Here is a 17,275-nt window from a genome sequence, read left to right on the forward strand (position 1 = left end):
AGAGCAGTTGGAGGCCACGGAAGGAGAGTTGTATGGCGTTGAAGCTCGTTTGGAGGTTTGTTAACACAGTGTCCAAAGAAGGGCCAGATGTATATAGAATAGTGTCGTCTGCGTAAAGGTGGAGCAGAGACTCACCAGCAGCAAGAGCAACATCATTGATATATACAGAGAAAAGAGTCGACCCGAGAATAGAAACCTGTGGCACCCCCATAGAGACTGCCAGAGGTCCAGACAACAGGCCATCCGATTTGACACACTGAACTCTGTCTGATAAGTAGTTGGTGAACCAGGCGAGGCAGTCATTTGAGAAACCAAGGCTGTTGAGTCTGCCGATAAGAATGTGGTGATTTCCTGAGTCGAAAGCCTTGGCCAGGTCTATGAATACGGCTTCACAGTATTGTCTCTTATCGATGGAGGTTATGATATCGTTTAGGACCTTGAGCGTGGCTGAGGTACACCCATGACCAGCTCAGAAACCAGATTGAATAGCAGGATGGAGAGAGAGAGAGAGAGAGAGATGAAGGGAATGACAGCGAGAGAAAAAAAGGGAAAAAGCGAGAGTTTGCGGGAATGACAGACAGAGAGAGACTTGACACAACTTTAGACCTAAGGTGTGAAAACATGTATTTGCACTATACAGTGCAGTATCCTGTTAATGAATGTGACCACAATATTTTATTTACTTTATTTTAACAGGATTTTTTGTATTATTTATTAAACTAGGCAAGTCAGTTAAGAACAAATTCTTATTTACAATGACGGCCTATACCGGCCTATACCGGCCAAACCCAGACGACGCTGGGCCAATTGTGCGCCGCCCTATGGGACTCCCAATCACGACTGGTTGAGATCCAGCCTGGAAAAGAGGTGGTGATACTACATTTGTCAGCCAAAATCTCAAATTTCACACTCTGAGGTTCACTTACACCTGGTACAAGCCAGCAGTGCTTCGATTGCTCTCGTCAAAGAGGCTGTGCAGAACTATTAAACAGCTATATATACTTTCTGAACACCGTGTCATGTGTCAGCACTGGTTTCAGGTTCTGCTCACTGGAGGGCTAGAGTGTATGTGTGTTGGTGGTCTCCCTTGGACAATTAGTGTAGAGGGGGTCCAAAAGAAAGGGATCCGACATGGAGGAAGGTTCTAGGACCCTTCTGATAAATTACTCCACCTCTGGGCCAATGGGGTGAGGGCAACAGAGGTGGGGTACTTGGGAAGGGGAGCTCCCCGAGAGACAGGAGAGAAAGTGGGGTTGGGAGAGGTGAGGGTGCAGGTGCATGTGGGGGTAAGGGTGAGGGTAGCGGTGAGGCACATAGTTTACATTCATGGATAAGGTTTCTCAACCTCTGCAGTGCAACTGGGATGAGCAATGTACTAATTTTAGAGAGAGAGAGTTGGGGGGGGGGGGGGGGGGGGGGTGGTACGTCTGTTGGTAAGGGTTAAAAAATGGGTTGCATTTAAGTTAGAAGGGAGAAAAGGACTCGTAGACAAGACAAAGTATGAGAGCGTTTCTTATGTCAAATCTATTTATTTCAAAAGCAAACCCAGTGAGACATACATATGATCATAGGACCATTTAGGCACAATGTGGTTTTCCCCAAACAAACATGTAGGTAGAGAAAGACAAGGTGGGCTTTATTAAGACAAATAAAACACATGATGAAAAAAAGGGTTTGAATAAGCTAAAAACTAAAAACACCCCCCTAAGCTTGAACAAAAGGCTACAGTGTGCAGGTATAAATAAAATACAAACACATATTTTATATACAGAGCTGTGCTTGTAAAGTGAGTCTATACAATATTTCCATACATACATTAAATCATTCACACATTCTTACTTAAAAACAGCATTCATTCATGTGGACAATGTGTAGATAATAAATAGAGAATATATTATTTCTAGGTATTAAGTGTAAGGCGTCATAATCATTCATAATAGATTAATAGTGACAACCTGCAAGGCGTTTCATGTAGCAGGGATGGCTGTGCCACTTCCTGGAAACAATAAAGTATCTCCTCCCTTAGCAACGGTAGTGACCTACCCATAGCAGCCCCTCCCCCATGTGATTTAATTGGCTAAGTAACACTATCAATAAGTAATGGTTAGTACACAGTTCATAGTACAGACAGGATGCTACACCCTGCTGGGTCTTTATCTACAACTACAGTGTGGTTGGCGTTGTGTTTAAAGAACTAGATCAATAACTAAATGACATATTGGTTTCCTTACCCTGTTAGCAGTCAATGGACATGTTAAGACATCAATCCATGCTTTGGTTTTGTTTAACCCAGCATTACCCCCCTGGTAAAGACCGGGTTCTGCTTAGAAACATTGCTTGTTCTTTGGTAGGCCATCAGAAACTTCTAAAAGATATAGGTTGGTCATGATGCCAAAAAGTGGGGAAGTTGTGGTCTACATAGTGTTTTCTGGTAAGGTCGCAGGCTTTAGGGCAGACTTGTAGAGTTCTAGGCACAGTTAGTGAGCATCATTGTTATTGCATTAAGTAAACACTGTGTCGACCTACAAGTTAGTCAGTCTTTCAGTCTAGTTTGACAATATAACTGACAATATAAACAGGGGTCTCCAACTCAACTCCTGGGTGGCATCAGTGTCTACTGGTTGTAGTTGTTCTGATCAGTGTCTGATTTATACCTGACAACTAAAGCCAGCAGACTGACAATATAAACAGGGGTCTCCAACTCAACTCCTGGGTGGCATCAGTGTCTACTGGTTGTAGTTGTTCTGATCAGTGTCTGATTTATAATTGACAACTAAAGCCAGTAGACAGTGCTTCCCTCGAGGACTGGAGTTTGATTACAATCTTGATATAAAACTAAACATTTTTCCCCCATTTTTCCCCCAGTTATGTGCTTTTGGGCCTCTTTTGGGCCTCCATTGTGCTAGGTAGTGCTGCTGTTGCATTGAGGCAGACATTTCTCCCAGGAGCTATAGGGGAGGGAGAGGATCAGGAAAAGGATCCCCCCCATGATGAGGATGGCCCCAGCGAAGCCCACACAGGTCACGGACCAGGAGAGCTCGTGGTGGAGCGGTATGGAGTGGTCAGATGACAACAGGGCCAGCACTGACTGGTGAAACACCAGTATAGACAGCAGGACCAGTAGACCTGTGGGAGAGAGGGAGGGAGGGAGGAAGTGGGGATGGGGAATGGATGTAGAGGGAGGGAGAGGGGGAGAAGGAGTAGGAAGGTGAGACGGAGAGTAGGTATGAGGGGAGAGAGAGCTATACAAATTGATGGAAAGTGGTGTTGAGGGAAAAGCATACAATGTTATAAAATCCATGTACACAAAAAAGTATGAGGCAGAAAACACAAATTTCTTTCCACAGGGCCGTGGGGTGAGACAGGGATGCAGCTTAAGCCCCACCCTCTTCAACATACATATATATATATTTTTTCTAATATATATATATATATATATATATATATATATATATATATATATATATACACAGTGGGGAGAACTGCACTGCTGATTTTGCAGGTTTTCCTACTTACAAAGCATGTAGAGGTCTGTACTTTTTATCATAGGTACACTTCAACTGTGAGAGACGGAATCAACAAAAGAAATCCAGAAAATAATTTTGTATGATTATTAAGTAATTAATTAGCATTTTATTGCATGACATAAGTATTTGATACAATAGAAAAGCAGAACTTAATATTTGGTACAGAAACCTTTGTTTGCAATTACAGAGATCATACGTTTCCTGTAGTTCTTGACCAGGTTTGCACACACTGCAGCAGGGATTTTGGCCCACTCCTCCATACAGACCTTCTCCAGATCCTTCAGGTTTCGGGGCTGTCGCTGGGCAATACGGACTTTCAGCTCCCTCCAAAGATTTTCTATTGGGTTCAGGTCTGGAGACTGGCTAGGCCACACCAGGACCTTGAGATGCTTCTTATGGAGCCACTCCTTAGTTGCCTTGGCTGTGTGTTTCGGGTCGTTGTCATGCAGGAAAATGCTCTTACTGAGGGAAGGAGGTTGTTGGCCAAGATCTCGCAATACATGGCCCCATCCATCCTCCCCTCAATACGGTGCAGTCGTCCTGTCCCCTTTGCAGAACAGCATCCCCAAAGAATTATGTTTCCACCTCCATGCTTCACGGTTGGGATGGTGTTCTTGGGTTGTACTAATCCTTCTTCTTCCTCCAAACACGGCGAGTGGAGTTTAGACCAAAAAGCTCTATTTTTTTTCTCATCAGACCACATGACCTTCTCCCATTCCTCCTCTGGATCATCCAGATGGTCATTGGCAAACTTCAGACGGGCCTGGACATGCGCTGGCTTGAGCAGGGGAACCTTGCGTGTGCTGCAGGATTTTAATCAATGACGGCGTAGTGTGTTACTAATGGTTTTCTTTGAGACTGTGGTCCCAGCTCTCTTCAGGTCATTGACCAGGTCCTGCTGTGTAGTTCTGGACTGATCCCTCACCTTCCTGATTGATGCCCCACGAGGTGAGACCTTGCATGGAGCCCCAGACCGAAGGTGATTGACCGTCATCTTGAACTTCTCCCATTTTCTAACAATTGCGGCAACAGTTGTTGCCTTCTCACCAAGCTGCTTGCCTATTGTCCTGTAGCCCATCCCAGCCTTGTGCAGGTCTACAATTTTATCCCTGATGTCCTTACACAGCTCTCTGGTCTTGGCCATTGTGGAGAGGTTGATTGAGTGTGTGGACAGGTGTCTTTTGTACAGGTAACGAGTTCAAACAGGTGCAGTTAATACAGGTAATGAGTGGAGAACAGCTTTTTAAATAAAAAACTAACAAGTCTGTGAGAGCCGGAATTCCTACTGGTTGGTAGGTGATCAAATACTTATGTCATGCAATAAAATGCAAAATAATTACTTAAAAATCATACAATGTGATTTTCTGGATTTTTGTTTTAGATTCCGTCTCTCACAGTTGAAGAGTACCTATGATAAACATTACAGGCCTCTACATGCTTTGTAAGTAGGAAAACCTGCAAAATCGGTAGTGTATCAAATACTTGTTCTCCCCACTGTATACATATATATATCAACGAATTGGTGAGGGCACTAGAACAGTCTGCAGCACCCGGCATCACCCTACTAGAATCTGAAGTCAAATGTCTACTGTTTGCTGATGATCTGGTGCTTCTGTCCCCAACCAAATCATGATAAAACAAAAAGATAATTACTTGACACATTGGAAAAAATTTACAAAAAAACAGCAAACTGGAATGCTATTTGGCACTAAACAGAGAGTACACAGACCACTGTGACTGACCCAAATTAAGGAAATCTTTGACTGTGTACAGACTCAGTGAGCATAGCCTTGCTATTGAGAGAGGGAGCCGCAGGCAGACCTGGCTCTGAAGAGAAGGCAGGCTATGTGCACACTGCCCCGAAAATGAGGTGGAAACTGAGCTGCACTTCCTAACCTCCTGCCAAATGTATGACAATATTAGAGACACATGTTTCCCTCAGATTACACAGACCCACAAATAATTCGAAAAACAAATCCAATTTTGATAAACTCCCATATCTATTGCGTAAAATACAACAGTGTGCCATCACAGCAGCACTATTTGTGAACTGTTGCCACAAGCAAAGGGCAACCAGTGAAGAACAAACACAATTGTAAATACAACCTAGATTTATGTGTATTAATTTTCCATGTTGTACTTTGCGCATCATTACAACACTGTTTCTGGACATAATATGACATTTGAAATATTTGTATTATTTTGGAACTTTTGTGAGTTTAATGTTTAATGTACATTTTACATGATTACATGATTGTTTATTTCCCTACAGGGAGGTCTAAGTCTACACCCAGAATAGTGACTGCTCTCTTTGTAGTCTATTTCCCCTTACCTGATAGGATGAAGCAGAAGGAGGCGGGCTTGAGGAAGAAGGGCACTCCTTTACTGAGGGACATGGTGATACAGATTGCTCCCATCACCATCATAGACAGAGCTATCATTGCTAGGATAGCAGCCGCTATGTTCAGGTCTGGGAGAGAGAGGGGAGGGGGAAGAGAGAGGGGGAGACAGAATGAGAGGAGGAGGAGAGAGGGAATGGAGAGGAAGTGAATAGAGGGAGAAGTGGTTAGAGAAAGAGTGAAGAGGTGTTGGAGAGGAAGACAGGGGAGAATGAGGGAGGGAGGGCAGAGTTACACCTCAGTGAGCATTGTGCATCTGAGAGTGGCATCACAGGAGATAAATACAGCACTGTGAGAAAGAGAGAGAAGGTGAGAGGGAGAGAAGGAGGGGGAGAGAAGGAGAGAGAAGGTGAGAGGGAGAGAGGAAGAGGGAGAGAAGGAGGGGGAGAGAGAAAGAGGGAGAGAAGGAGGGGGAGAGAGGAAGAGGGAGAGAAGGTGAGATAGAGAGAAGGTGAGAGGGAGAGAGGAAGAGGGAGAGAAGGAAGGGGAGAGAGGAAGCGGAAGCGAGACTTAAGATGCTGACTTACTCTTGTGGGTCGTCTTCTTAAATATGACTGCGTTGTGTCCATTGGTGAAGAATTTGAAGTAAGTGCAGTTGGATTCTGAGAAGAGAAACAGAGAGGGAAAATCACACACACACAGTATATTGCTGGTCCCTGTGCATCCATCCCCTCTGTCCTCCTGGACATGAAGACACATTTTATCTGTTGTGTCGTGGGAGCACCAAGAGAAACACTGCTCACTGCTCTACACAGTCCCATATTCACAGCACATCCACAGCACATCCACAGCACATATGGTGCCACGAGAGAGAAGGAGAGAGAGAGGGGTGATGGAAGAGAGGGAGACGGAGAGATAGAAAGAGGGGCAGGTGGAGGGGGGAGAGAAAGCAAGACATTTGTAAGGAGGAAGAGACAGAAGGAGAGAGAGAGAGAACGCAGAGAGCATGAGAAAGAGGGGGAAGGAGAGATAGGGAGTGATAGAGTGGGCAGATGGAGGGAGGGGTGAGGACAAAGAGAAAGAGGGAGACAGATGAGAGGGAGGTGAACGAGATGAAGGAAGGAAAAGAGAAGATTACAGGGGCTTGGTTAATACTGCATTAGACAGACACTCTTCCTCTCTCTGCCTTTATATATTTACAGTGGGGCAAAAAAGTATTTAGTCAGACACCAATTGTGCAAGTTCTCCCACTTAAAAAGATGAGATGCCTGTAATTTTAATCATAGGTACACTTCAACTATGACAGACAAAATTAGGAGAAAAAAAATCCAGAAAATCACATTGTACGATTTTTAATGAATTTATTTGCAAATTATGGTGGAAAATAAGTATTTGGTCACCTACAAACAAGCAAGACCTGTCACAGACCTGTAACTTCTTCTTTAAGAGGCTCCTCTGTCCTCCACTCGTTCCCTGTATTAATGGCACCTGTTTGAACTTGTCATCAGTATAAAAGACACCTGTCCACAACCTCAAACAGTCACACTCCAAACTCCACTATGGCCAAGACCAAAGAGCTGTCAAAGGACACCAGAAACAAAATTGTAGACCTGCACCAGGCTGGGAAGACTGAATCTGCAATAGGTAATCAACTGTGGGAGCAATTATTAGGAAATGGAAGACATACAAGACCACTGATAATCTCCCTCGATCTGGGCTCCACGCAAGACCTCATCCCGTGGGGTCAAAATGATCACAAGAACGGTGAGCAAAAATCCCAGAACCACACGGGGGGACCTAGTGAATGACCTGCAGAGAGCTGGGACCAAAGTAACAAAGACTACCATCAGTAACACACTACGCCGCCAGAGACTCAAATCCTGCAGTGCCAGACGTGTCCCCCTGCTTAAGCCGGTACATGTCCAGGCCCGTCTTAAGTTTGCTAGAGAGCATTTGGATGATCCAGAAGAAGATTGGGAGAATGTCATATGGTCAGATGAAATCAAAATATAACTTTTTGGTAAAAACTCAATTGTGAAGCATGGGGGTGGAAACATCATGCTTTTGGGCTGTTTTTCTGCAAAGGGACCAGGACGACTGATCCGTGTAAAGGAAAGAATGAATGGGGCCATGTATCATGAGATTTTGAGTGAAAACCTTCCATCAGCAAAGGCATTGAAGATGAAACGTGGCTGGGTCTTTCAGCATGACAATGATCCCAAACACACCGCCCGGGCAACGAAGGAGTGGCTTCGTAAGAAGCATTTCAAGGTCCTGGAGTGGCCCAGCCAGTCTCCAGATCTCAACCCCATAGAAAATCTTTGGAGGGAGTTGAAAGTCCGTGTTGCCCAGCAACAGCCCCAAAACATCACTGCTCTAGAGGAGATCTGCATGGAGGAATAGGCCAAAATACCAGCAACAGTGTGTGAAAACCTTGTGAAGACTTACAGAAAACATTTGACCTCTGTCATTGCCAACAAAGGGTATATAACAAAGTATTGAAATAAACTTTTGTTATTGACCAAATACTTATTTTCTCACTTTGACTTGTTTTAAGGACATTACATCAAAGTTGGATCAGCCTGTAGTGTGGTTTTCCACTTTAATTTTGAGTGTGACTCTAAATCCAGACCTCCATGGATTGATACATTTGATTTCCACTGATAATTTGTGTGTGATTTTGTTGTCAGCACATTCAACTATGTAAAGAAAAAAGTATTTAATAAGAATATTTCATTCATTCAGATCTAGGATGTGTTATTTTAGTGTTCCCTTTATTTTTTTGAGCAGTGTATATTCTCTCATCCTCTGCTGCTCTTCCTCTCTCCCTCCTTTATATAAATATATTATCTCGTCCTCTGCTGCTCTTCCTCTCTCCCTCCTTATATATAAATATATTATCTCATCCTCTGCTGCTCTTCCTCTCTCCCTCCTTTATATAAATATATTATCTCATCCTCTGCTGCTCTTCCTCTCTCCCTCCTTTATATAAATATATTATCTCATCCTCTGCTGCTCTTCCTCTCTCCCTCCTTATATATAAATATATTATCTCATCCTCTGCTGCTCTTCCTCTCTCCCTCCTTTATATAAATATATTATCTCATCCTCTGCTGCTCTTCCTCTCTCCCTCCTTATATATAAATATATTATCTCATCCTCTGCTGCTCTTCCTCTCTCCCTCCTTTATATAAATATATTATCTCATCCTCTGCTGCTCTTCCTCTCTCCCTCCTTTATATAAATATATTAGCTCATCCTCTGCTGCTCTTCCTCTCTCCCTCCTTATATATAAATATATTCTCTCATCCTCTGCTGCTCTTCCTCTCTCCCTCCTTATATATAAATATATTATCTCATCCTCTGCTGCTCTTCCTCTCTCCCTCCTTTATATAAATATATTATCTCATCCTCTGCTGCTCTTCCTCTCTCCCTCCTTATATATAAATATATTAGCTCATCCTCTGCTGCTCTTCCTCTCTCCCTCCTTATATATAAATATATTATCTCATCCTCTGCTGCTCTTCCTCTCTCCCTCCTTTATATAAATATATTAGCTCATCCTCTGCTGCTCTTCCTCTCTCCCTCCTTAAACATAAATATATTATCTCATCCTCTGCTGCTCTTCCTCTCTCTCTTTATGTAGAGATAGATAAATATATTTTTCTCTCATCCTCTGCTGTTCTTCCTCGATCCCCCTGTCTGGTAGTCACCCCTGCATACTCTGTGTGGTCAGAGACACAGAGGGACCCACAAACACACAGCCACACACACATGTTTGTTTTACTATCCTTGTGGGGACCAAACAACTGATTCCCATTCAAAATCCTATTTTCCCTAACCTTAACCCCAAACCCTACCCCTAAACCTTAAGGAAAAAGGTTATTTTAGGCTGTTTGACTTCTGGTCACCACAAGGATAGTAAAATCAAACACACAAGTACAAACACATACAGCAGACTCTCCTATCAACCTTAACGCTATTCTGTCTGCAACACTGGTGCATTACAGGAAAAGTGTATATTATGACCACAGATTTATAGTGAGATCTACCTCTCAAGCTCTCCACCTGTCTAACTGTCCACCTGCCCTCCTGTCCACCGGTCCACCTGTCCTTCTGCACTCCTGTCCACCTGAGTGGCTTAGTCAGTTAGTCAGAGGTTATGGTAATGTACAGTAGCAGTGAGTGTTGTATGATGTATTAGTTAGTCTGGCACTGACAGACAGTGACAGAGAATGACTGTGATGTTGTTTCCCAGGGACAGGCGCCAGGGGCATGTAAACATGAATGTGAAATAGAGACGCACAGATGGAGAAACAGTTCTTTTTCTCCAAACATGAGAAGTCCACACACACACAGCAGAGCCTGTCTGTCAGGCGCTGTGGGCCAACAGTGTTTTGACGCACGGAGACAAGGAAGTGTCAGAATAGATACAGACTCGACTCCAACACACAGACCGTCATCGTAAACACAGATGTTTATCTGCTAGACAAGACACACAAGGTGAGTCAGACATAGATGTTTATCGACTAGACATCCAAGGTGAATCAGCCCTCTAAAATACCGGAGGCTGATAAACAATGCACCAGATGGATATAGCGTGTAATCTACATTGTAATAGATATGAACATTCATAGGATTCATCCATCCTAATAGAACAAGCTAAATCAAGACTACAAAATGAAATAAAGCTATTTTATATTTATACAATGTCAAATATATATACATCCTATTAAAAACAATACAAACATCATTGCTAGTGTATCAAAGCCAACCACTCCTAGCCTGGGTTGTGCCGTGGTGGAGATCTTTGTGGGCTATACTCTGCCTTGTCTCAGGATGGTAAGTTGGTGGTTGAAGATATCCCTCTAGTGGTGTGGGGGATGTGCTTTGGCAAAGTGGGTGGGGTTATATCCTTCCTGTTTGGCCCTGTCCGGGCGTATCATCGGATGGGGCCACAGTGTCTCCTGACCCCTCCTGTCTCAGCCTCCAGTATTTATGCTGCAGTTTATGTGTCGGGGGGCTAGGGTCAGTCTGTTATATCTGGAGTATTTCTCCTGTCTTATCTGGTGTCCTGTGTGAATTTAAATATGCTCTCTCTAATTCTCTCTTTCTTTCTCTCTCTCGGAGGACCTGAGACCTAGGACCATGCCCCAGGACTACCTGGCATGATGACTCCTTGCTGTCCCCAGTCCACCTGGCCGTGCTGCTGCTCCAGTTTCAACTGTTCTGCCTGTGGCTATGGAACCCTGACCTGTTCACCGGACGTGCTACCTGTCCCAGACCTTCTGTTTTCAACTCTCTAGTGACAGCAGGAGCGGTAGAGATACTCTCAATGATTGGCTATGAAAAGCCAACTGAAATTTACTCCTGAGGTGCTGACTTGCTGCACCCTCGACAACTACTGTGATTATTATTGTTTAACCATGCTGGTCATTTATGAACATTTGAACATCTTGGCCATGTTCTGTTATAATCTCCACCCGGCACAGACAGAAGAGGACTGGCCACCCCACAGCCTGGTTCCTCTCTAGGTTTCTTCCTTTCTTTTTGACCTTTCTAGGGAGTTTTTCCTAGCCACCGTGCTTCTACACCTGCATTGCTTGCTGTTTGGGGTTTCTGTACAGCACTTTGATATATCAGCTGATGTAAGAAGGGCTATATAAATACATTTGATTTGGCCGAATATCAGACTATTCTGACAGATAAAGCACGAATACAGGAGATGGCTACCTCATCCTACCGTAGGCCCTGTCTGGCCCCCTCTGTGGGACAAGTGCTTAAATACCTGCAATCATCCACCACTGGACAATCCCTACAGACAGAAACGGGTCATTACACAGATAACAGACTTACATGGAGGAACGTAACAGTACAGGATGGAGGAAGTGGCTGAAAATCAAGGTTTATTAGCTTTATTTTCCTGAAATGTAAAAAAATATTTTTTGTTTTTTTATAGAGAAGATTTTATGAAAAAAACACTATGATGAAGAATACCTGCAATTAAAATATATTTTAGACTGATCGTTCAATAAAGGGAAATTCTAAAACTGAAAGAAATTGAAATTAAATAGTAATAATCCATTGAAGTATCCCGAAAGACGAAGCTCCATCATGCAGTAAAAGGGAAGCGTCTGTCTTATATAAACACACTGAAAGTTTGGATCTTTACAAGGATACTGGAAACATCCTTTTCTGACTCACCAACGATTATAAAAATCTGATGCCTATAGCTAGATAACTAACAGACAGACCAGTAGCCACATTCAGATTTGTCAAATTCAGACTGGCTCCATTTCAAAGCAGTATTCCTTTAAGGACTCAATTTGAACATTATCTGTAGGATGACCCAGATACACACGCAGCAAAGCTGGCATACACGCCTCCTAGTCACACACGTTTGCATAAGCACGCTCACGCACACACAGACAAAGGGCACGCACACGCATACATACAATGTACACATGCATACACACACCCACATATTGATGCTACATTGATGCAAATTCCTGGGAGACATCCAACACATTGCTTCAACCTATCCTATGTTTACAGATCATTACAGAGGAAGGGGAGGAAGCCCTAACTAACACACACAGCACTGCAGTGGAATCAGGGGTTGGTCATGAAATCAGTGCCCCAGTTACCTCCATCGTTACCTCCATCTCTGCGGTTGTGATTTGAGGGAGTCCAGCTATGACCGGAAGAGGCTTTTCGTTACAGGTTAGGAGAGCATTTTAGCTCACCCTAACCCTTTTCCTAACCTTAACCTAAGTCTCCTAACCTGCCACATTAATTATCCTAACCTGCTGCGCAAATTCTCCTAACCTGCTCTGAAATAATCCCTTCCGGTCGTAGCTTTACTCCCTCTAGTCAGAACCCATTTTTACAGTGTTGTCATCAAAATGAGACTAAGGATATGAACTAACCTGTCCCCAAAACTCATGGCCTGCCCTAATGCAACAGACAGACAGACAGACAGACAGGTTCCTCACCTCCGGGCAGATCGGCGGGGCCGCAGCTCTCTCTCTCGGGGTCGATGTCGTCCACCCACAGGGTGCGGGTACACCCCTTCCACAGGCCGTAGTGGGCTGTCTGACACGTCTGGTTGTTACTCCAGGTCTTGGGCGTGGCCAGCTCCACCCAGAACTCTGTTCCCACCCCCAGCACTGTCAGGGTCACACCCACAATGGCCACAAAGAACGCCAGCTTGATCTTCCCCTCCTGGCTGTCACTCATCCTAGGGGTCCGCCTCGTAGCACGCCCCCCTCCCTTCACCCCTGCCAGGCCGGCCAGGCCCCCATGGGCCCCAGCTCCTACCACCCCCATACGGCCATCCTCCTCTGGCTGGACAATGTAGTTGGCCCACATGGTGACCTCTACCAGAGGCCGAGAGAGGTCGGATGGAGAGAGGAAGGGAGGGAAAGAGGGAAGAGGACGGGAAAGAGAGTGAAGAGAGAGAAGCAGGGAAATTATTGAAGGGGGGTGAACCCCAAAAAGAAGAAAGGAAGGTTGAAGACTGAAGGAAGGTAGAGACACAGATAACAGCAGTTCAGAGGTGGATGTGGGGATGGAGAATGGGAGGAGGAAAGGGGAGAAAGAGATGGATGGTTCAGTATGGGAGTAGACAAGATGGGAGAAAGGGAGTGATGAGAGAAAGGTGGAGGAGGAGAGGACTGGGTGACGAGGAAGGATGGCGTATGTTTTTTCTGGAACACCCCCTGAATATAAACAAGGAAAGAAGAAAAAAAGAGGTTACCAACGACAACACCCTTTTTGTCCCCATCCATAACAAGAGAGATGATGATTCCCTAAAAAGGGGGATCAAGTTCAAGTGGGAAAAACACTTGACTGGGCCAACACTGATCTCTCTGTGGATAAAACTGCCTGTCTGCCAGGAGTAGAGATCCTTTGTTGCTGCCCTATGCAGCAGAGTACAAGCCTAGATACAGCAGGTAGCCTAGTGGTTAGAGCGTTGGGACAGTAACTGTTAAGGTCGCTAGTTTGGATCCCTGCAGTGACAAGGTGAAAATAACATATGTTAATGTGCCTTCACAATGGCTGGCTGTGACCCCACTCTCTGAAGGTGTCTCAGGGGGAGTTGGAATATGCAAAAACACCCATTTCCAATTCATACATGTGTGAAATATTTCAAATACAAGCACCCACCAAATAATTTTTTCTTATTAAAGAACTGCCTGGATTGGACATGTTTTTGTTGCTGTCCTAAACACCAGAGAGAGTATGAGCCAGATACAAGCTATTAGAGCAGACTGCTGTCAGGGTCAAGGTGAGTGTTGAATCCTCCATTAGGAACTGTGCTGGCTCTGGGCCAGACAGCCATAAGGAAAGGCTATTGTTTTCCCCAGACGCCGACCAATAACCCAGCCAGGTATCCCTGGGTCCGCCCCTACAGATCCTCCTCGCAGGTTGCTATTAGTACCCTCTCTGAAAGAAATGTTGTGCATTACACTGACTGTACAAAACATTAGGAACACTTTATCTTGCCCTCAGAACAGCCTCAATTCGTCAGGGCATGGACTCTACAAGGTGTCGAAAGCGTTCCACAGGGATGCTGGCCCATGTTGACTCCAATGCTTCCCACAGTTGTGTCAAGTTGGCTGGATGTCCTTTGGGTGGTGAACCATTCTTGCATACACACAGGAAACTGTTGAGCGTGAAAAACCCAGCAGGGTTGCAGTTCTTGACACAAACCGGTGCACCTGGCACCTACTACCATCCCCCATTCAAAGGTGCACATACACAATCCATGTCTCAATTGTCTCAAGGCTTAAAAATCATTCTTTAACCTGTATCCTTCCCTTCATCTACACTGATTGAAGTGGATTTAACAAGTGACATCAATAAGGGATCATAACTTTCACCTGGATTCACCTGGTCAGTCTATGTCATGGGAAGAGCAGGTGTTCTTAATGTTTTGTACACTCAGTGTATATGTATCATGTATACCCGCAGATACCATTCATGTTTTGTGAATGTGTGAGCGTTTACATGTGTGTGGTGTGGTGTGGTGTGTGTGAGGTAATTCAGCCCTGGGTGGCTCTGGGTGGCAATTAACGCCAAGCGCTGACAGTGGTGGTAGACAGATTGAGTGTCCCAGGGATAGGTCCCACATCAGGGGCCATGGCGCTGGAGTGAGTGAGTGTCCCAGGGATAGGTCCCACATCAGGGGCCATGGCGCTGGAGTGAGTGAGTGTCCCAGGGATAGGTCCCACATCAGGGGACAGAGTGGTGGAGTCCCATGGACAGGTCCCAGGTTGGGACACAGCCAGTCAGACAGCAGGTGAAAAGAAAAGATAAATACTTGATCCATTAAGTATCTTCTCTACTATCAAACTGCAATCCTAAATCAACCCATTGCCCCTACTCTTTAGGCACACAGTAAAACTGTTGCAAAGTCCTCCTAGCCTATAGGAGGGTACGTTGGTATATTTTGTTTATACATACAATCCACTAACATCTACACAAGTGCCTGAGGGGTTAGGGACACGGGTTGAGTTGGGGCAATAGGATAGGATAGGAGACAGCAGTTCAGTGTAAACATGGGAGTTTGTGATTTGCTTTGGATGAAAGCGTCCATTGAGTGACCATCTAAATGTGATAGAAATATGGGGAAGAAGTCGGGATAGGCTGTGTGGCAGTGGAGGCTGGTGGGAGGAGCTATAGGATGGCTGGAATGGAATAAAAGGAACGGAGTCAAACGTGATTTCCATATATTTGATACCGTTCCATGAATTCCATTCCAGCCATTACAATGAGCCCGTCCCTCTATAGCTCCTCCCACCAGCCTCCATTGCTGTGTAGTAATCTATTAGGTGTGTACTCTGCTATCAGTCTATAGCTCCTCCCACCAGCCTCCATTGCTGTGTAGTAATCCATTAGGTGTGTACTCTGCTATCAGTCTATAGCTCCTCCCACCAGCCTCCACTGCTGTGTAGTAATCCATTAGATGTGTACTCTGCTATCAGTCTATAGCTCCTCCCACCAGCCTCCATTGCTGTGTAGTAATCCATTAGGTGTGTACTCTGCTATCAGTCTATAACTCCTCCCACCAGCCTCCTTTGCTGTGTAGTAATCCATTAGGTGTGTACTCTGCTATCAGTCTATAGCTCCAAACCAAAGTCAAACGGCTGAGAACTGTCTGCCCTTTTTTAAATGTTGCACTGGGACGTCCTTCTGACATATCTGGCAATCACAGAGGAAGGGATCACTTTCTGTCTGTCAAAGAGCATCATGCGCTCCCTATGGAATGTCCCACAGAACCAAAATAAAGATTATTTAATGGTATACACTATCAGAGATATGTATATCCAATGGCTAGACTGAAACTTCTCTTGCACATGAAGTAACCTATAGCTTATATCTATAGCATAAGGCATAGCACTGAACCTAATGGAAAATAACAAGAGCAACTGCTGACAGTTGAATTAGGAGCTGTAGAATTACACACACCTCACATGGATAGATATCCCATTACATCACGCACTGCAAAAAGTGACATCTAAGCAAGCAAACATATGTTATATTGAGTGATTAGTCACTTACGTTCTTTAAAAAAACAACTCAATTATCAATTAATTATTGCCAGATAATTTTGCTTATTTTAATGAGAATTAAATATCTTGAAATATATTCAAATAAATAAATAAATATATTCAATTAAGATAAATTACTTGTATTTAGCCTTTTTTTAGGTTAAAAGAGGCCAAATATCTGCCAATGACATTAGACATGTTAGCTTAGTAAGACAAGAAACACTCGTTTGTAGTGAATTATCACTAGATAACATATTTAAGTTGCTTAGATGTCACTTTTTGCTGGGCAATGTCCATGATTTCCTAATCATGGTCAAAATAACACAGCAAACTGTTCCACAAATCAGATCAAACCTAATCGTGTCAAAACTAAGATCGACTGCAGAAATGTTTCATTTCAAAAGGATCTATCCATTTACTTGTTGAGCAGTAGAACTAAAACGGCAGGCTCTAACTGCTCACACATGTTAGGAAAAAAGACATCTGTGAAAATCAGCAACACTCTCTCCTACTTAACCACCACTACTGAAACCAGCACAACATGCAGCTATAAGCACAATCTAAAGCCCAGAACCAATAACAACAAGGAGAAAAGTAAGTCTGACCTGTTTGGAATATGTTGTTCACTTCAGATTGAAAGAAGCTTGGAACTTAATAGAGGGGAGAAAGTTGGGAGTGTTGGAGAGAGAGAGGGGAGGGAGAGAGAGAGAAAGGAAGAGAGAGAGAGGGACATGTTTATACCTGGTGCTAACATGGGTCCTTTGTCCTGATTGTTTACATTCTGATTGTGCCCACATTTCCAGATTTCCTGGTCACTCCCTGTATGCAAATTAACTGAGTGCTATTCTTTTAC

The 17,275-nt window shown here is 44.1% G+C and overlaps 1 protein-coding gene across 1 annotated transcript; it reads right to left on the reverse strand.

The window, feature by feature from the left end:
• Positions 1-1,501: 1,501 nt before the first annotated feature.
• Positions 1,502-17,178, reverse strand: LOC110508947 (voltage-dependent calcium channel gamma-6 subunit). The gene is made up of 5 exons (XM_021589877.2): positions 17,028-17,178; positions 12,862-13,587; positions 6,454-6,528; positions 5,860-5,997; positions 1,502-3,126 (listed from the first exon to the last, which is right to left on the reverse strand). The coding sequence occupies exons 2-5, from the start codon at positions 13,235-13,237 to the stop codon at positions 2,903-2,905; spliced, it is 813 nt and encodes a 270-aa protein (XP_021445552.1). The 5' UTR covers positions 13,238-13,587; positions 17,028-17,178; the 3' UTR covers positions 1,502-2,902.
• Between the last annotated feature and the right edge of the window lie 97 nt (positions 17,179-17,275).

The sequence above is a fragment of the Oncorhynchus mykiss genome, chromosome 3 (genome assembly GCF_013265735.2).
Source record: "Oncorhynchus mykiss isolate Arlee chromosome 3, USDA_OmykA_1.1, whole genome shotgun sequence".
NCBI lineage: Eukaryota > Metazoa > Chordata > Actinopteri > Salmoniformes > Salmonidae > Oncorhynchus > Oncorhynchus mykiss.